General features: G+C 43.4%; 1 protein-coding gene across 2 annotated transcripts; it reads right to left on the bottom strand.

Annotated features, from left to right (window-relative positions):
* Positions 1–1,563: 1,563 nt before the first annotated feature.
* On the bottom strand, positions 1,564–14,639 carry CUNH5orf24 (chromosome unknown C5orf24 homolog). 2 transcript variants are annotated; one of them, XM_057409421.1, is made up of 2 exons: positions 5,823–6,252; positions 1,564–3,980 (listed from the first exon to the last, which is right to left on the bottom strand). In XM_057409421.1, exons 1-2 carry the CDS (start codon positions 6,247–6,249, stop codon positions 3,940–3,942), a joined length of 468 nt encoding a protein of 155 aa, XP_057265404.1. In that variant the 5' UTR covers positions 6,250–6,252; the 3' UTR covers positions 1,564–3,939. The 2 variants fall into 2 exon arrangements, with proteins under 2 accessions (XP_057265404.1, XP_057265402.1); XM_057409419.1 differs by lacking the exon at positions 1,564–3,980 and adding an exon at positions 14,519–14,639 and having other exon boundaries at positions 4,216–6,252.
* Positions 14,640–20,684: the final 6,045 nt, after the last annotated feature.

The following is a 20,684-nucleotide window of genomic DNA, read 5'->3' as shown; positions in this document are numbered from 1 at the left end:
ACCGGGAAAAAACTTCCCTGTGAGGGTGCTGAGGCGCTGGCCCATCCCTGGCAGTGTTCAAGGCCAGGTTGGACACAGGGGCTTGGAGCATCTGTGATTCTATGAAAAATCAATGTATTTTGACATAACTAACCCGTATACTGAATATATGTAATATATATGTTTTAACTGTACACGCACCTTGGTGTGAGAAGAGGAACAAAGCTCCAAATAGAACCTAAACCTTGCTACAAAGCAAGTAAGCCTTGGTGTCTGATCATACATTAAAGGATGTAAAATCTTCATTTCATTACATGGCAGAGAACACAGTGGCCATGGGAGCAGTCAGGCAACTTCCAACACAGCCAAAAAACCTGGATTCTTGTACGATATAATCCATGACTGACAATACCCCAATACTGACAGTTTCTTCACAATCAATAAACTGATCTCTTTTGCTCAGGGTATTGCATCCAGGAACTGATTTTTAGGCTAGGAGGGAGCAAACTGTGCTGTGGAACTCTGTGCTGGACATACCCAGTCATCTTGAAAGCCACGTATATAGAATCACCAGAATGGCCAGAAACAAACTGAACTGGCATCAGATGTCTTTTTCAGTTAAAAGCAACCTAAACGTCTGCAACTGACATTTAAATGTTTCAACCCTGTATTGAAACGTTTTGAAGTACATGGAGAAAACAGAGGGTGCTGGAGAGCAAGGGAGGACAGAGTCTGGCTGCTAGGTAGCACTGGCTGGCTTCCCCACCATCACTGAAAAACATCAGTAGAGGGGAAAACTAAATTACACTAAACTAAAAAAGGGAGTTGGGGGGTATGCAAAGCACATCTTACCAACAAAGAGAAACTGGAATATTGCTGGAATACAGGGATAAACAGATCTCATTCATCACAGAATAATGAACAAGGAGCACCATTCTGTGAAAGTGTGCTTTATGAGCATTACAAATTGATATCTATGTGCAACAGAGGAAAAAAGAAGTTAGCAGCTTACTATTTATATGGAACTCCTTTCCTCCCCTCTTCTCATATTTGAGTGCAAGGGTAAGAACAATTACGTTACTGTAGCAGTATTTTCAATTCATTAAAATAACCAATATTCCCCTGTGTTTTGATACCTTGCAATTCATTCAGGCTTTCTGCCTTAATTCAAACCTACGGGACTTGCCTGTAGCAAGCAATACACCTCTCATGCTGGAATTCAGAAAGCAAAGTATACTGAAAGGGCAGGCTTATTTAATTGAAACATCAATTTAATTCCATTCATCCAGTCACCCGACACAGTGACCTCCCAACACTCACCAACCCTGTGTACGTTCTGAAGTGCACACAGGCACGAACACAGTCCATCAGTGTCAGTTACACTTCGAGAGGCAGTGGACAAACCCTAACACTAATCTAAGGGTGTGAAGTGAAATGTGGACAAGGTACCCCAAAACATTTCAGTGCCAGTTTGCGTCACTTGTCTCTGACCGAGATGTCAGGAGAACAAACACATTTCCATATCCAAGAGGCATCTTCATGCAGGATTTAAATGAAAAAATAGAAAAAATAGGGAAAAAACAGTTAGGTTTTAAAGTATTAACTTTATTAATAAATATACATCCATATGATGATGTAAATACAGATCATGAACACTACTCCATTCCCATACACATAATTGCACACGAGTAGCTCAAGTTCATGGACATAAAAACATACACAGTATCTAATCAGGCTTTTTACAGCAGAGGATGGGGTGCCAATACTAGTTATTTGATTACTGCTTCCCCCAAAGTAAACCTGTGGAAAAGCAAATGATGAAAGATTAAAGTATCAGAAAGTGGTTCAAATTTTAGAATACAGGTGTTTCTATTTGGGAAGAAAAAAAAAAAATCACAAGGAGAAAGGTCTAATCTCTACTAACGTCATAAATATATTTAAGCAGTGTTAAAATATATGCATTAAAATAGAGAAGAATAAACTTTTTTTTTGTGGTCAGAAATGAAGTCTGCAGTTTAAAGTATTTATGATTGTTATCAGCTGTTTTAACTGTCAACTCTTAAGCGTGAAACATTATTATACATATAACAAAGACAGCAGAGTCACAGCTAATGAAACCATCAGACAAATGACTTCACATTGCTCTGCCTTTTAAAGCTCTTCAAACGTGGGGGAGGGAGTTCAATTCTCATCTGAATTACTCTGCGTATTGTAGTTCCAAGTAATTCTTTTCACAGACACATCGCTTTTCGCTTACAAGGCTTGGGTTTGTCCTGACTGAACTCAAGGATCTTTCATTCAGAACAGAGATCTTTAATGGCTCTTGATACATAGAATGGTTCGGGTTGGAAATGACTTTAAGATCATCGAGTTCCAACCCCCCTTTCGATTCATTTCAACTAAATCCAAGATACAAGAACATTGCCTCAATGACAAAGCTAACTGCCGACTTTAAAGATACTATCTTTGCTATCAGTCAGCACTTCTGATGGTGTCTCATTTTTCTTCTGCCAAAATACGGTGCGAGCATCTTGAATATGTCCAGTGCAAGACTTTATAGTAGCAAAATTATTTGGTTTTAAAGTTTAAGTAAATTTAATCAGAAACTGAATAGTAGTTACTATATGTATATTAAACAGTGAACTCTTATAGCATCATGAAGGAATAATAGCAAGCTAATACATTTCATTGATGTATAAATAAGACGTTAAAAACTTGATAATTAAAAGGAGTTCTTAAAACCCAAACTTGACATGGAGATCTTCTGAACAGTGTTAACACACAACAGTGATCCTAGCTTACCAATAGCTGAATTATGAGAGATAATATAAAATAAGCAATTTAACCTTACAAGTAATGTTTTCATCCTATGGGGGGAAAAGGCCAGTTTTCCCATTGGTACTAATAAAGTTTAGGCATTAACATGCTGTTTCAGTGTTTCTCATGGAAAGAAAAGTGTTGAAAAAAGCACAATGTATTCTGCAGATTATACATAGGAAAAGCAGAAGTATTTGAAAATTCCATTTCTGGTTCACTTTGAACCTCTGTAACTTCATTTTCCTTCTCCTCGCTGCATGGCACCAGGAAGCTATAGCCAGACAGAAAATCAACTGGAATTTGGAAATGCCCAGCAGTGCCCTTCTGGGTCTCCTGGCTAAATCCAGAGTGCCAAGGAGCCCATTACAGGCTCTCTGAACACTTTTCTACTTTATGCTCATCATTCCACGATTGACAACATTAATTGCTTTTTACTGGGATTATATTCCATCTGATGTAATTAATAAACACTGTAATGAACAGGAATTGCTTAGCTGATTTCATTATTTCATCAGCATACTCAAATACAGAATTCATTATACCAGCAGAACAGCAATACATCGGCGTTATCTCCTGACACACAGCACAGCACCACTGAGGAGATGCACGAGTGAGAAACAAATAGGAGCAACAGGATCAACAGGAGGAGGTAAGAAGTGGAGTTTCTCCAAGGTACAGTGCTGACATGCAACGCGCTCCTTGCCAGTGAGGTGGGATGCTCCTGCGTTATTACATTCAGCTGAAGAGGAACTGCTTTCCCAGCTGAGCTCAGCAAAGAACTTAGAGCAGTCTTTTGGGGAAAAATCATCTGATTAAAACCAGCCAATACAACACAGATCCTGAGGGTTAACTCACGTTAACATTTTGCATGTGTCAGAAGTTACAGTGTTCTGAGAAAGACTGCTAAGTTTCAGACTTCAGAGTTTGGTGAGGAACAGAACGTATAACTGGATTTCATAGTTTCAGCATGAAGAAACTCTACCTTTTAGTAGCAGTTTAGCTGCCATTAGTTCCTCTATCGCCTAAGGAGCCATCCAGTACAGTTGAGGTTCATTGTCTTAGTTGCCAGTGCATACACAGTTCCCCCAAAACAATTCAACACACCTATTGTAAAGTACAGCATAAAGTCCAGCTCAATATGTGTTAGGCATCACTGGAACACCTGAAGGCTTGCTGCTTTTTTCCTGACAAAAAAGGTATGAAACATGACATCTGTTTCGTAAGTTGTCATCACTGAAAGCAAGAGGTCTCATCAAAATGACAGCAGGCCAGAATAGCATTTATGTTAACAAAAAATACCAGCATCATTCAGCACAGGCTCAATTCACCCAAACTTTTATGCTCCCCCAAATCTGCAATGTCTTTATATATATATATTCCCCCTCCCCAAATATTTTAAGCTACAAATAATAGCAAATAATAGCATATTATGTATGGAAACAACTTAAATGTAACCTTTCTTCCTGATGGAAGAAAGAAAGGAAAAGCTTTAATTCCAGTAAAATAAATGTAGCACAAACAAGCTGCAACATTGAGGAGTGATTTTCTGATGTCTAAAGGAGAGTATTTTACACACACACACACACACACATATATACACACACACTCTCTCACACTTAAAAATCAAATGCACCCAGTTGAAAAATGGAACATTTCTTTTGGATGGAGGGAAGGGTTTAGTTTGAGACAAGAAAGGTTATTTATAGCTAACGCAGAACAACTTTTTTCAGCTTGCATGCATAGATGGATTACTTTCTAACTGGGGTCTAGCAGGGCAGTAAACTACATCCTGTTTGCATCAGCTATAGAGTCTGCTTTTATAAATCATGAAAATGGTGTCCTTTGGTAGATATATAAGCTTCCATAACTTAAACAGAAGTGACAAACAACAAAATAACTGTATTTCCAGGAATATCTGGCGAAAGGAAGTATGAAAACTTGGCAACAGTGTCTATTTAAAAACACTTTTGTCAGTGTTTGTATTTGTAAACATTATAGGTTAGTATTTTAAAAGCTATTAAACTGTTGCCACCTAAGCACAGATTTTAAAGGCAAAACCCAGTGTAAATAGCTATTTACAGATTTAAGAACATACTGTTTAATATTGATCAAGTGTGTAACTAGAATGAACAGTACTTAATGTCTTAGAAAATACTTCAGTTTTCAAAGGATTATCTGTGGTTTGGTATAGGTACTATTAGGCATTTCAAAACGACACAGCAGAATCCTGTACCAGCAGAACTAAAGGAACAGCTATCACCTAAAGGCAAACGAGCTTGTATTAATAAGGCTCTGTGAATGTCCTGTACAAATGCTCAGTTTCCTGCAGCTCCAAAAACAAAAGCCACCTGAACTGAGCACTTTAAAAACAGGTTGGGGTTTTGTTTGTTTAAGTTTTTAAGTGTCTATTTGAGGTCTGTAGAAGCTCCTGCACAAGTGGAAAATGCAGCATGCTGCTTTCTTCATCAGGTTATCAAGTAAGAACTCATCTGGCTAAGCTCCCTGTTGTGGGATAGGCCACATCATGACCCAAGAGCGAGCTAATTCTGTCCTCCTTATTTCACTTATTTAATGCATAACCACACAACTAGATTTTCCAGAAATTAAATGTAAAACTAGGGACACGACATTACTTAAGTATTGACACCAAGTCATAATGCATCACTTCAGACTTTCTTAGAAATGATCATTTAAAACCCACAAACCCCCCTTTAAGCCAGGGCCTTCTCAACATTACTTTTAGTTACTGAATTGCACCCGCAGGCTATGGCATTATCCGAACAAAAATAAAAGCTAGAAACTCAGGCAAACACTACAACCAAATGCAAGAAACATGCCAAAATTCAGAGTAAAGCGGATTAGTAAGGAGTTCCTAATTCCCTCCTTTCATTCATTAGGCTGTTTGATTTTGCTGCTAGTCTCCCCAGCAGCATGTACTCCTCTGTTATGCACCATAGGATAAGGAAAAGCTGCACTGCCACAAGTATAACTTAGATTTGCAAGCCGTGATAGAGCTTTAATGCTACCTGGAGGTCTGCCTGGGCTGACTTTGTATCCTGCTGCTTTAGTTGTACCCAAGGGTCTGCCTGGACTTGTCTTAAATCCAGCTGCTTTGGTGGTCCCGAGGGGTCGACCTGTGCTGGTTCGGTACCCTGCTGATTTTGTGGTCCCTGATGGCCTTCCACGTTTCCCAGATCGGTTGAGGTTTTTCTTTTTCTTTAGTTCATCTTTTGTCTCTATACTCCTGCCACTTGTGGTCTGCAAGTGCGACTCGTTCAACGCATCTTGTCTCTGGCATGCAATGGGTTTGTGGCTGACTGCGTGGCTGTATTTACTTTGCTGCGTGGCATACAAGTCAAACTGATCAGCAGATCTCACATTGTCTTCGTTAAGGCAAGAACTCTTGCCGGTCCCACAGAAAGCTGGATTACTGCTGGCAACAGGGTGCATCATTTTCTACCAAAAAATAAGAGAGACAAATAGATATCAGTACATAACACTGCAGAGTGCCACAAGTGAGAATCTTATAAAAGCTACCTCTGGTTCTTAAAGTTAGTCCAAACTACTTTGTCTATTTGTAGTAAACAGTATTGATGTCAGTCAATTACTTGTAAAAGAGTTTTATTAAGCTTTCACTTGAGGTTTTGCATATACATATTATATATATTGATTGATAGATATATATAGCCTTTACATATGGTTACAAAAGACAATTTAAACCACATATTATTCAGACAGATAAAGAAGTGTATGTTAAGGAAGTGGACAAGAGCATTTCACCAAGATATACAATATTCAGTCACCCATTATGGTTTTAAAACCTTTCTAACTGAATCTCATCTAAATTCTAACCATTCTATTTGTAAGAATAACCTATCACCTGTGAGCCAAGGAAAAGTATGGTGTCATTGTCTTGATTATGTATACAAAGGCTTCTAAGGACTTTTTTTTTTTACAGCAGATTAATAAAACACTGATCAGTTTTGTCATTTCTTGTCACAACTGATATGAAAGAAAGAAACAGGTAAGGCATTCAGCAAAGACTATGGTGTCACAGTTGGACAGCTGAAGGATGAAATGAATCTATTATGAAGTACAAGATGCTGGACTGCAGAAATGCCACCACTGTCCTAGTTAGAAGGGCAGGTACAAACTGCTGGTAACGCCAGCTCCGAGGTAACAACACAAAACTGACTTGAGCTGTGCTCTGCTTACAGAGGTTTATTTGTTTCAACAAGGATCGAAGCCCTGTCTTCAGGACAGCAGAAGGGTGACTCTCACCATGTTACCACAGGTTAACCCCAGTTCCAATGGATGAAGTGACGTCCAGCTGCTAGAAACCATGAACCATCACTGTCATAGTTACAAGCAACTGAGGGTGCTGAAGCACTGGCACAGGGTGCTCAGAGAAGCTGTGGCTGCCCCATCCCTGGCAGTGTTCAAGGCCAGGTTGGACAGGGCTTGGAGCAAGCTGCTCTAGTGGAAGGTGTCCCTGCCTATGATTCTATGAACTATTTCTAAGTGAATTGGTTCTGCTTATGTCCATCATATCAAATCCTTGTAGCACATGTACTGGGGTAGAATCACAACAATTAACAATATTACTGGTATTCTAGAACATTTTAGTATTAATGCTTCTGAATGCCAACTACACAGATCAGATTTCTTAACGGGGGCAATACTGTATGAAGCCAGCAAAGCACTCAAGGAACAACACGGCAATATTTTCACCCATTCAACTATACTGGTTCTACAAGTTAAATCAGCTGAAAATACTCAGTTTAAGATAATATTTAGCCATGCTACAGAGAAGATGAAGCCAATCAATATCTGGCACATCAGAGTATTTCTGCACCCTACAGTCATGCTGAGGGCACCAAATACTTCTTCCTGTGATAAATTTCTCTAGTACATAAGGTCTGGAAGATTTATTGCACTTTCCATGCAGTGTCTCTGGAATATCACCTGGAGCAGCCCAATTTAAACTCTGCCACTGATTACTGAATTTATTTGGCAGTTATGAATGTTTCTTCCCAGCCAGAAGGCAGACAGCACAGACAGTCTATTTACTCAGGAATAAATCCTTGTGCCCTTTTCTTCCGATTACGATGGATACATTCCCTGCTGTAACACCCAATTTACCTTGGCTTGTCAAATGCTCATTACAGTGTATGCACTACTCCTGGGCAAATATATGAATATGGTTTGATGTCAAATAGTGAAATTATGATAGTCATATAGTCTAAATATTAGATGGTTCTAACAGAGATTATCCAAATGCTGCAATTCTGCTGTGATGCATGGGGTACAGTGGAACAAACATGAAACCACACTTACTGCAAACGCTGACTAGCAAACGGTACAGCTAAGAATAATTAGCAGGCCTGTGGTTAACAAAGCACAAAGGAAGCAAGCTACAGGTCAGGAGACCAGACAGACTTTTCTGTGCAGCACAAAAAAAGGAAACGTCAGATTTTCTACCATTAGCAGTCAAAAAAAACGTTACCTTCCTTTAACCCCACTAAAATAAGGCCCACAAAAAAATAGCTGAGATTTTTGAGGATGCGTAACTGCAAACATACCGGTTCTGATAATGTACTTCTGCTGCCGAGAGAGTAAGCCCAGCAGCTCTGAAAGGCTATTCATCTCTTTGCTAATACACTGGAGGACACTTGGAGCAGTTACCAGCATTCTTGTCTGAATACTCCCTTTAAACACTGGCTTCAGCCCCAAAAAGCTGCTCGGAGCTCGACTGCCACAAAGAAGGATCAGTTCAGCTGCCTGGTATCCGGGGAACACACCAGAGCAGGGAAAAGGCACTGAATTATGTGGGGGCCCCTGGCATTTCTCAGGAGACCGAGCACTGCTCAGAGTCATTCCTGCTTATGTTACATTCTTATTCTCCACCTTTTTTCCCTCAACCCAGGGGGATTTTTCCTACAGACTGCATCCATCTTTCCTGGGGAGAACCATCGCAGGTACTCCTAGACAGTGAATATACCCTGCTGTAGCAGCCAAACATTGGAGTCTCATCATCATTTGCATGTGTTTCGTATCTACTGTAATATCCCTGAGAGTTCTAACTTTACATACAAAACCTGACTGATGCTCGTTTACCTTCCATCTGGCCACAGCCAGCATCACTGTAACTGATGAGAGAAGAAAGCCAAACAAATCAGTAACTGTTTCAAATTTCTTACCAGATGAAGTATAAAAACCCCACCATCTTGGTGGAAAACTGCCAATGAGCTTTTTCTGTTCTGCTTCCCCCCTCACCTTGCACCGGTTTTCATCAAACCATGAAAATTTCAAGTAGGAGCCGAGGTTTGTTTTCTGTGGGTTTTGATTTATCCTAGAATCCCAGACTCTCTCAGCCTGTCCCTCTTGTGTTGTTGCCCCAGAGCCGGACACAGGACTGCAGTGGGGGGGGGGGTCTCCTCTACTGAGAGGCAGAATCCCCTCCCTCGACCTGCTCTGGGGATGCAGCTCAGCACATGGCTGGCTTTCCAGGCTGGAAGTGCGCTCTGCTGGGTCATGGGGAGCTTGAAGACTTTTTTTTCTTACGTTTTAAAAAGGAAATCTGTAATTGAGCTTAATTCCCCTAACATGGACATCTCCAGCATAATTTTACTTCATTCACATTACAGCAGGGAATAAAAGAATGTAATGAGTCCATCTGTAGAGTGGAAGCAGGTTTCTTGGCAGGGAGATACACGGGATAAATCAGAATTGGTATAAAATGCAAAGCTATGCCAATTTAAAAATAACACTAGCTAAACTGTATAGCTAAACACACACACGCTTGTGTGCAAGCCGCCTTAAACAAAACCAGCCACAAAAGTTTCCAGTAGAATAGAACTTACTTGGTTTAAACTTGTAAAAGATATTTGTAACAGTTTACTTAAATCAGTTTTTAAACTGATTCAACTGACTGGTTGAACATCCCTGTGTAAACAAACAGTTAAGATGAGGCCTTGAGGTAACATTTAGTTGCATTTCAAACAGGTTTTTACTGGGAACTGGCTGTAGAGGATTTTCTGTATGGATCCTTTTTCCTCTGGTATTTTATTTCTATACAAATGCTGGGGAAGGGAGGAGAGAACCGGATAAGCTAGCTTTGGGAAAAGAGAGGCAGCATTAGAGCTTTATGTGTAACAAAGCACAGAAACTTCACCACTGCTAGAAATAAAGAAACAAACAGGTCAATCCATCCATCCGAGACCCGCAAAGCTTTGCTGCATGGGCATTTCTGGACATGGCAAGGAGCTCTCCTTTTAAAGCACAGCTGCACTGCAAGGTTTACCTGCTGCAGCACTAGCAAAGCGAGTCAGGTTTTGTTTTACTCAGATGACAGCCAGGCCTATTGGTTGGTCAATACACAACATATGAGGCTGCTTTTTTTTGTACTTCACAGTCAAGCTTGGTATGGTTTGTTTTCTTCTGCAAGGAGATGAAACAGAAGCCATATTTATAGGCGATACAGATGAACCAAGAAACTTAAGTAATTACACCTAATTCCAGTAATATTACAGGTTTTGGATGGACAGAGTGCATCCTTGTAGCCCTAAACACATGTTAACACACTACACAGTTCTAGCTTACAGCTACTAAAGCTTGTGCTATGGTATGGTCCATCTCTCTCTAAGCTTGAAACCCTGCAGAAACCCCCTGTTCATGTCTTGTACACTACAAAATATTGTAAGATCAAAGCTACACAAATCACTTGTCATAAAAACACCCTCCATCAAGCAGAATACTCAGTTCCCACATCAGAGCAGTTGCCTGCTGCTGCTGCTTGTCTCACCCACTCCAACCTGCTTGCTCAAACTACAACCTGGTCAGCCCCAAAACAGCCCTGAGTCGACAATGCTTCTGACGTTAAAACACCCTGAATCAGAGCAAAACTGAACAAAGATGGAAGCACGCCTATATTACAGCTCTCCAAATTATGAATATCAGGAAAAGCACATTCCTATCACCAACAGGGACAATTTTGCTTTCAATGAGGGTTTGTGCATAAAACCCCACTCATTTTCTGAAGGCTTGCTCTGCCGAGCCCACAGTACTTTCAACAGAATCGATGGAGCTGTAGGAGGCCACAGCAGCACATTTTCATCATCATCCAACACACAAAAAGCACATGACATACTACCTAAAACCACAAGCAGCTACAAGTATTATTTCTGCACTAGTACCCTGCATGTCACTTCTACCAAGTAAAGCGGCTGGAGCGGAGCACAGGAGCAGCTCTGTTCAGAACGCAGCTGCATAAAGAACGCTCTGTGCCACGTGCCACACGCAGGGGCTGCATGCCCTGGAGAATACCAAAGGGCTCCTTTACTTTGCAGGGAGGAGAGTTTAAGCGGCAGCAGAAGCAGGGATATTTTCCCTTTCAAGACTGCAACAGAGATATGATATCAGTTCTGCTTTTCCCTCTTAGTGTAAGAAACACTTTCACTACTCAGTTAAAAGAATGAACTGTATCACTTTAAATGTTCTTCAAGTGTCCCTTTCACTGTCAGCTTCTTTTCTACACCTTAACCCTTGCTGAAGTAGGGCCTTCCCCAAGTCTTAAAAACCTGTAACTGCTCATTTTCACAATGTTGCACCTTACCACGTGTATTCCCATAAATGTAAATATTTTAAAAACACCAAGTATGAAATCCTATCAGTGGCACAATATGCACTCTAACACCTGACCCTGCATTTGGAACCTGTTCTACTTCTGAAGCTGGATAACCGCTTTCACCAAACCATGCTTATGAAGCACTTTCCACAGCTGATTGCATGATTTTCATTTGACACTAGGTAAAATACATTAAAAGCAGCCAAAACACACAACAGCTTCTTTACAGCAGTGACTCACTAGAGCTACCACATGACAACATGAGACTGCAAACTAAACATGATTTTGAAAAGTTTCTCAGTTATTCTCAGTGCAAAAAAAAAAGGACTAAGCAACACAAGCACTTACAAGTACAGTCCTTCCCTGTGACCCAGGGTCACTTTCTTGCATGACTGAAGTTAAATGAAGAGTTATTTGGAGACGATATACCCACCCCTTCAAATTCCTCTTCTCCCAAGATGTGCCAGGCAGAGGGGAAGCCTTCCCTTCCAGTGGGGCTGTGATTCCTGGTCCTTACCAGAGAGCTGTAACCTGGCTGCATCTCTGTGCCTTTGGGAGTTCTTTTGACTCAGATGCCCTTGGAGAAACACTGCTCTCCAATGCCTGACCACCAGCTTTGTATTAAAGACAAAGATCAGTGCTGCTCCCACAAAGTTTAGATGTTGTCAGGCACTAGGTAGGCTAAGCGTCAAGTAAACTGAGAACTTTTAGGCATCATTCATTATTTGATTGAGAAACCAGGCAAGCAAGCAACTGTTAGGCTTTCTGACCTTAAAAACCAAATAAGTCATACCTAAGGGCAGAGTTTCATTAGATGCTAACATCAGCAAGAACATCAGCTGACTTCTCCCACCCCAAAGTTAAGATCATATAAACATGTGATGAGAAACAGGACACTTGAAAAGGTTAAGAGCTTCACAAAAATTAAGGAAGATCACATCAATGGTTTAATTAAGTGCACACCTCCAGTTACACTGACACAACTGACAGGCTGGTTTCATAATCAATAGAAACCACTCTGAATCTGTATTTTTTCTGAACAGGACAATCTTGCCCTTTCCTCTTCTCCCATGTTCCCACTCCTTGTGCCAACACTATTGTGCAAGAGCAGGACAAACCAACACAAGGGCTCTGACCCAGGTGAAAACCAATCCAGCAGGAAAGCAAAAGGACCAGTTGGCTGGCAGTGAGGCAAGAGACGAACAGAAACAAATTTCCATTATAAGCATACAGAAAGACTGAGCTCCCAGGTCAGCTTAAGCCATGTTCCTCACTGGCTGCCACTGATCCACTCCCCCCTGGTCCCAGTTACTTAAAAAAGCTCACCAGACTTCACAAAGCTGATTTTGACAACTTAATGGACTTAGAAGACTTGAATGAAGGGCATAACAAGCCCCAAACACACCACAGGGAATAGAAGGTGGGGAAAACTCCCACAGTTGGGGATGGGGCAGCACAGAATGAAGGCAGCCATCAGGCCAGATAGACTGGCTTAGAGGAGTGAGGTTGTGAAACTGCACCCTGATTATCCTGCGGTTCTCTCATTACCAAACTTCAAGGCAATCTACATATGCATATGAATGATGGAGCAGGTAGAGATCTTTATAAAGAGAGGACTGTTCGTGTTTGTGAATTGTCCATTCACCTCAAGGAGCTATTCCAAGCTAAACAGGAGCAGACCACAACAACGGCTTTGAGGAGCTGGAGATGCTTGTTCATCTCAGTGGGTGTTCTCGCCCACCCGTTCCTCTCCCCAGGGAACAGACCTAATGCAGCCTGGAACAATAGCTCGGAGAGATACAAGGTGCTCATTCATCTCAGTGGGTGTTCTCACCTACCCTCTCCTCCTTCCCTAGCCTCTTTCCACAAAAGGATTTGGGAGCTTAAGAGATGGATCAAACATCTGCCTGATGTGCGCTTCCACAGGACTTAGAGCAAAAGGCTCCGGGCACCTTTCAGCACACCCAAACACCACCACTGCAGCGCACTTATGTGAGAATGCAGAAAGGCAAAGTCCTGAATCTGTTCAACAACGGTCAATGGACAAACACACGGGACTTTTCTGTTTAAGGTTGCATCTAAAACCTGGAGGATACAGACAGATTACAAAGAGCAACTGTGGAATGTGAAACAGAAATAAACCATAATTTAAGAACTGTATTAACCAAGTGTTACTCCAACTCTTTCACTGCACAAAAATAACCACATGGATCAACATAACTGTCACTTTTTTTCCAGAGAGAAATGCACGTGAAGTGAAGGTGCAACTACTCACTAATTAATTACCCCAGAAGGACTATGCACAAATAAGGGTGTAGTAAACTCTCAGTAACTACGTGCAAGCATATACACCACTTAGAGGGATTACTCTGGAACGCAAACACAGAAGGAACACACCGGCGGGTATCCAGACACCCTGACACGCAGGTGAATGGAGGCACTACTTAACTACGGCAAGGTAATACACCCGTGGACTGCATTCATGCGTTACAACCGCACACGCTCACGGAAACACTCTCCAAGTACAAGCACTGCACACACACACACATACACCATCCCCACCACGGGAGCCATGGGTGCTGGGGGGAATTAACAACAATTCCCGAGCACGGCGAGGCCCCGGTGGGGAGCAGCGGGAGGCCCCGGCTCCACCTGCGGAGGCCAAGGGCCAGCTGAGGGGACAAAGGGGCGGCGCAGCCCCACCACCGCCGCCGGTGGGTCACCGGGGGCTCGCCTCCCGTGTCACCTGCCTTGTGCGGGCAACAGGAAACAGGCCTCGGCCCAAAGCCCCGCTCCGGTGCAGGGCACGGCCCGGCTCCCTCCCGTCGGGCGGGGGACAGAGGGACGGGGCGGCGATGGCGCAGCTCCACTCCCGCGGGGCGCGCAGGCCGGGCCCCCCCCCCCGTATGGAGACCGAGGGATCCCCCTCAGCGGCGGGGCCGAACGCGGCCGGCGGCGGAGGGGAACGGAAGGGAGCGGAACGGAGCGAACCCTCTCCGCTCCCCTCCCCCGCCGGCCGCGTCTCCATCTTGCCCGGCCACCGCCTCCCACCCCGCGGAGAAGGGCCCGGGGGACGCGGGTCCGGTCCGCACCTACCTGAGGGGATCGGGGCGGCCTGCGGGGCGGCGGCGGGCGGGCGGGCGGGAGCGAGCGGCCGCCTCCCCCACACCCCGCCGGGCGGCTGCAGGGAGCGGCGCTGCGGCGGGCGCGGGCGGGAGGGAGGGCGGGGCGCGCTCCCGAGCGGGGCCGCGCCGCGGGGGCGCGCGGCGAGCGTGCGCGGGGCGGGGCCGGCGGGGGGCTCCTCCCGCCTCTGAAGCGCTCAATGTGAGGGAGCGGCCGCCATTTTGTTCTAGCGGGCGGGAGGGCGCCATCGCCTCCGTGGCAAGGCGTGGGAGCGCCTGCGTTGAGCTGCCTTTGCTATTCCTCTCCGTTATTCACATGCTTCTTTGCACCTGGCTCCTAAGGATAAAGCGCTGATTTACTGTATGGTGAAGTGAATCACAGAATCACAGAACTTAAAGCTCATCCAGTTCCAACCCCATGCCATAGGCAGGGACACCTTCCACTAGAGCAGGTTCCTCCAAGCCCTGTCCAAATACTGTAAATGCTGAAGCATGTTCATGGAAGCTGATGTAGGATTTGTGGTATTCCCATTACTTTGATTCGGATGGAGGAGCGTGGTACAATGCATTATAGTCAAGGTATTTATTGTTGATTGTCAAATACTTTGCCCTGTTTCATCCATCATGTCCTAGGGAGTTCAGCACTGCAGTCACACTTCACTATAAACAAGCCTTTATCCCTTTAAGCAGGTATAAAGTTGCTGCTTCAATTATTTCCATGAGAATCCCATTGAAAGAGGATTTTTAAGAGCCCAGCACTTTCCATAATCCACCCTTTTGTCTTCAGTGTCCCTTTTAGCAAAACAGTGTGACTTTGTGGAGGGCTCTGACCAGCAGATTGCTTTATCCGCCTGTTTGTTAATGACCACAACTGCATTGGTGCCTCTCTGTATTCATCCAGCCCTTCCTGCCTGCTGTTCGCACCCTTGGGCCACTTTGGGCCACAAACCTTCAAATCACAGGCTCTACATGAGCATGGAAGGCCTTAAATTGATACCTGGGAATAAAGGGTTAACATTGTGCCTGCTTGCTGAAGCAGTCATTGTGCCTGGCGAAGCAGAACCGTAGGAGTCAACATTGGTAGAATGGTGAAGCAGAATTGTAGGAGTTACAGCTGCCAGGCAGAACTGTAGTAGATGAGATTCATAACTTGTGTGAGGAACATTGAAGACATTCTTGTTTAAGCAGTATCCATAGAAAGAAAAGGAACAAAAGATAAGCAGAGTAACAACATTTGCAAAGTTGACAAGTTTCTGCCTTAAGATACATAAAACCGGCTTGTACCGAACCTGAGGTTTGGATGGGAGCCGAAACCCTATTGAGTCTGTGTGAAAGCAAGAGGTGACTCATGGTGATGAAGAGGAACTCCAGGCCTTCATCCTCACGACCCCCTAATGACCACCACCAGGAGGCACTGCGCAAGCGCACCAATGAGACAAATGCCAGCAAACTAACTATAATACTAGACAGGAATAGGTTTTGCATATGTATTAGGCGTGAAGTAATCTCATGTTTAGGTAATCATTACATGCAATATAAACAAACTGAGTGGCAAAGAAAAGGTGCGCATGCCTTTGGAGGAGCCATCCCCCATGCGCCTCAGCACCGAATAAAGCATACCTACTTTAAAACTTTAACGGGTTGTGGAGTCTATCCGCGTATCAAAGTGACATATGAAAGGGTCTGGAAGCTGTTCTGCGTTATTCAGATGAGGTCTTAGGAAATAAAACCAGAAAAGAGCAGGCAAAAAAAAAAAGAACCTGCAGCTTTTACAAAGGGCTAATTCTGTTTTTCTATGTACTTCCCTCTCGTGCTGTTGTTTGGGGAGCTTACTGCTGTACTCCAACCCTCGGGTATTCCATTGCTATGGTACTTGGAGCTCCTCAGGCTGAAAATTGCTGTGAAACATCCTGCCAAGACGATGGTTTGTGTTTTTCTGCCAGTGCTTCCTAATGCATGCAGGAATCCTCACTTGCAATGTAAGCAGCAGGGGAAAGCAGCATTTATTTAGCTTAATTTAGCAAATGATTCACTTTATTTACAAACCTTTCTGCTGGTTTTAACTCTTGGTTGGAAATGCTGCCACCAGCCAAAAGTGGTTGAGTTTGATACCTCCTTGGTTATCATGTTTTAATATCTTAGACTGGAAGGGGATGGAAACCTGGCCATGCTCAGGCTCCTGATTTATCAAGAAGAAACCATGATCTCAACAGAACACAGAAGCAGTCAGACTGTAGGGGAGTGAACCTGTAACGTGAAGCAGTGAAAGGTTCCATGCCCACAGTGCTCAAATATGAATCTGGTAGCAGCTGTGCTAATGAAAACAGGACCCAAACAAAACATAAACCAGTCAAGCTCCACAGAGCCTGAAACACGGCTGTTACTCAGGTTGTGAATCTGCTTCCTCCTTTGCTCCCTCTAGACTGCTCTCACTGGCAGTAGCAAATGATTACATCCATTATCTGTAAGGTAAACGATGCAATGAAATGCTGCCCCTTCTACAGCTGGACTGCAAAGTCCTGTTCTCCTCTTCTTTCTGCAATCTCCACGTCTTCAAGGGGAGAGGAAGGGCCTAAGAGCACGAGTTCGTCCTCCTGCCAACACAAGAGCTTCTCACTGTCCTCAGCTATGCAGCGTGCTGAGCGAGCAGGGAGAATTCAGTACTGTAACTGCCACCACCTCCTGTCCATTCAGCTATGAATTACTGGAGCTGGTGATTTCTGCAAATTCACTTCCTTGCTAACGTGCACAGGCAGAGGAAACACAGGTTTTAGTTGGGATTAAGGATTTTCACTGAATACAACATTTTCCTTGCTTGGCAGTTAGTTTCACAACAGTTGCCTGGTGGTATTTATTGTTCTATGAAACATGTTTGTGATGATGAATTTCATAGTCAGAATGGCCAAAGTATAAAATAACTTTAAGAATCATGTTATTAAGAATTCCTTAGCTCACTAGAACAACTTAGTTCTGAGATGCTCATTAATTCACCTCTGCTTATGCTGGTCAGCTTGACAATTCTGTATCTGTTTGACAACAGAAGAAGATTTAAGCCTGTTTCAGATGCGAAGTCTCAGAGAAGCAATGTTTGGGTGGCAATCACTCAGCCTAATGGTCATTTATTTAAAAACAATTATTTCCACTGTAGCTAAAATGATGAAAACCAATCTTCCTGCCTAGCACTGTATAAACATTGTGCAAAATGTACATTTTGGGACAGACTGGAGTCCAGCTGTGTGCCTTTCATCTTCACATTCTTAGGTTGCTCCCTGCCTCCGCTCCCCCCCCTACAGCCACAGTAAGCTGGAAGCCACGATTTCTTCTGCAAATGCCCGAGCTCCAAGAACACCAACTTGTTTAAGCTGAGACCATATTTGGAAGAGATCTGGGTCAAGAAAAATAATCAAAGGGAAGTGCATTCCTGGAGCATCACGTGAGGAGGCCAGAGCACGCAGGCAGGACCAGACCGCGCTGGGAGACCGCCAAGGGGCCGTGCACGAGTGACTCGCTGCGAGGAGGCTCATGGCAAGGGCAGGCTTTACACCAACACTACCTCACTCGCCTATCTGGGCAGACTGGGGAAAGGTTCTAATAGAGGTGTTCAGTAGCACATCATTGATAGTGGGTGTCCATGGCAGAAAATGGAAAACTAATCCTGCAAGCTCCACAGTATCCATCCTCAGACATACACTTACCTGTCTCTAACCCTGCCACTAGCTTCACAAAGTAACACTGCTTCTTATGAACATAAACACATCTGAAGGACTGAAATACCAACATGCACTCACTCTCCTTGAGACTCTGTCATTCTTTTTCTTACTTTACAAAGATCCCAAATCCAGCCTTTGGTGTTCTACATTCAGCTATTACAATTCAGAATTTTAGCAAAGCTTTGCTTAAGAATCATTATTTTTTTGTCTTCCACTTGGAAGCCTTGAGAAGAATTCCTACAGATGGCATGCTGAGCCTCAGAATCTTTTATTCAATCAGCAGCCAAATGCACAGTAAATAGTCTGCACTGCTTTAATTGTACAAGTAAAATCTCAAGCAGCCAAGGCAGGGAACAGCTACAGAACATGCCAGGCTGTGATCTACTCATTACATTGTGGTTACAACTTTCACAGCATAAAAGACTAACAGGTTGTGTAGGCCTTAAGCTATTTAACAGAATGAAGGGTGGTGGTGATGTGCAGTGTGGTTGGGGTAGTATAAAATTCTGAACTGTGACTGCACACAGTTTTCATCTTGCTGTGATTCCCCCCCCCCCCCCCCCCCCCCGAACACTGGCTGTGGTCCTCCTTTTGTGTTTTCTTGGCTAGGGCACAGAGCAAACCTCTGCCTGTTCACCCACTCATTTGTGTAGAGAGGAGCCTCATGTGCTGTATCAGCTCGAATACACAAACCACTGCAGCAGAGGGGCTGTCCTTAACCTTCACAGTGTGGTGAGGAATATTGCTGTATGAGTCTCTGGAGGGCTGCTTGCAAGGAGAACGACAGAGCCAGCACAGCTGCGAGCAAGAACCTTGATCTATCCTTCTCCTGACACAGACTAACTTCCTTCCTAACTGATGTGGACCTGCTGAGGCTGGATCTCAGGCTATGGTGGAGGCTGCCATGGAAAATGCTGGCCCAAGGCTCCCCTTTGCTACTTCCAGTGATTACCACTGCCTCCAGATTCACACACCTTCACCTACCTACACCTGAAAGTGCCAGCGTCCTGTTCCCTGAGAACAGCAATCACCCTGCCATCACTGCTGCATGATGACAACATCACATTACTGTGACAGGCACAAGCAAAAACTTATTCATGATCTAGTACCAAATACCTGTATCACCTACCCACCCAAACCACGACTGTTGACTCAAACACTGAAAACATAAGGCAACCTAGAAAGCTGGTAGCACATCACCTTGGGCAAATAACAGAACAAGCTGTGCTTTTATGTATTAAAAATAATAATAAAGAAGAAATACAACATTCCTGTGCTCTTCCAACAATTGGCAACAGGAATCTGCCTCGGGCAGATTCCCTGGAAAGCAGCCAAACTGTGATGTTTATAAAGATCTCGCCTATATCCATGGATACCTCTGGAAAGAGCTAAATATAACATTTTTCATTACTATAACATCTCTTCAATGTAAGTGCAGCAAACAGATGAGCTATTCAGAAAGACAGTTTCTGAAAAACATACATTGAAAGTATTTTTATTTTCGCTGGAATTTAAAAAAAAACATAGGAATATTGACATTGCATTTAAAAACCCCAGGAAGTGAAAGATTATACATGGTTGCGTCTCTGAAATCCAACAGTGCAAAGCTGGAAGTCACAAAAACGTCTCCATCATGCCTTTTTTAGGATACCAGCACATATATATGAACATCTTGAAACAAGGTTTTTAAGGAAGTCTCCGTCTGTCCAAACTTGAGAGTGCTCTTCATTAAACACACCCAAATCTGTCACTCTTCTGGGGACACACTGTCAAGAAGTCAGACAGTTCAACAAACAGGCTGCATGAAACATACCAAACCCCAGTTGTTAAGGGAAGGAATCCCGATGTATTTAAAGGGAACCACAGGGCTTTAGTTTGAGATTTTGACAGGATTTAGTTTGAGAAGTCTTCCTGTGTGTGCTGCTTCTCTTTGTTTTACTCACTGTATTAACATGGGCAAGTGCTACATTATGGGTGTTCTTATCCTAAATGCATCCTGTTAAGCTGATATAATCATTCCTTTCCTATGTTGCAGATAAGAGACACTGACGTTCAAGTAACAGACAGTTGTATGCAAACAGAAAGAGTCATTTAAATTACCTGAAGCTTCGAAAGAGAAGTTGTGAATTTATACATGATGCAGACTGTATGATTTGTCTTCACCAAGGTTAAAGCAGTATATACACAGCTGGTTTAAAATGACACATCCCTTCTCAACGTGTCAGGTAAGAAAAGCTTTCTATAAAAGCCCTTTTGAAAGTCATCATCTTGAAAGTCTTTCAGCTGCTACAATGATACAATTCAAATTGTGACCATTTAGGCTGCAGGTAAGTAGACAGGAAAGTTAATTGCTTAAGAGTAGTAAGTGTCCATCATGAATTCTAATGGTTATGGGGATGAGACCTCAAGAAGAAAGGTCCTGCCTGTCCC

Source organism: Pezoporus wallicus, unplaced genomic scaffold (assembly GCF_028554395.1).
Source record: "Pezoporus wallicus isolate ANWC-B61680 ecotype Strahan unplaced genomic scaffold, APGP_CSIRO_Pwel_v1 contig_8166, whole genome shotgun sequence".
Classification (NCBI taxonomy): Eukaryota; Metazoa; Chordata; class Aves; order Psittaciformes; family Psittacidae; genus Pezoporus; species Pezoporus wallicus.
This window is presented reverse-complemented; position numbering and strand designations above follow the sequence as displayed.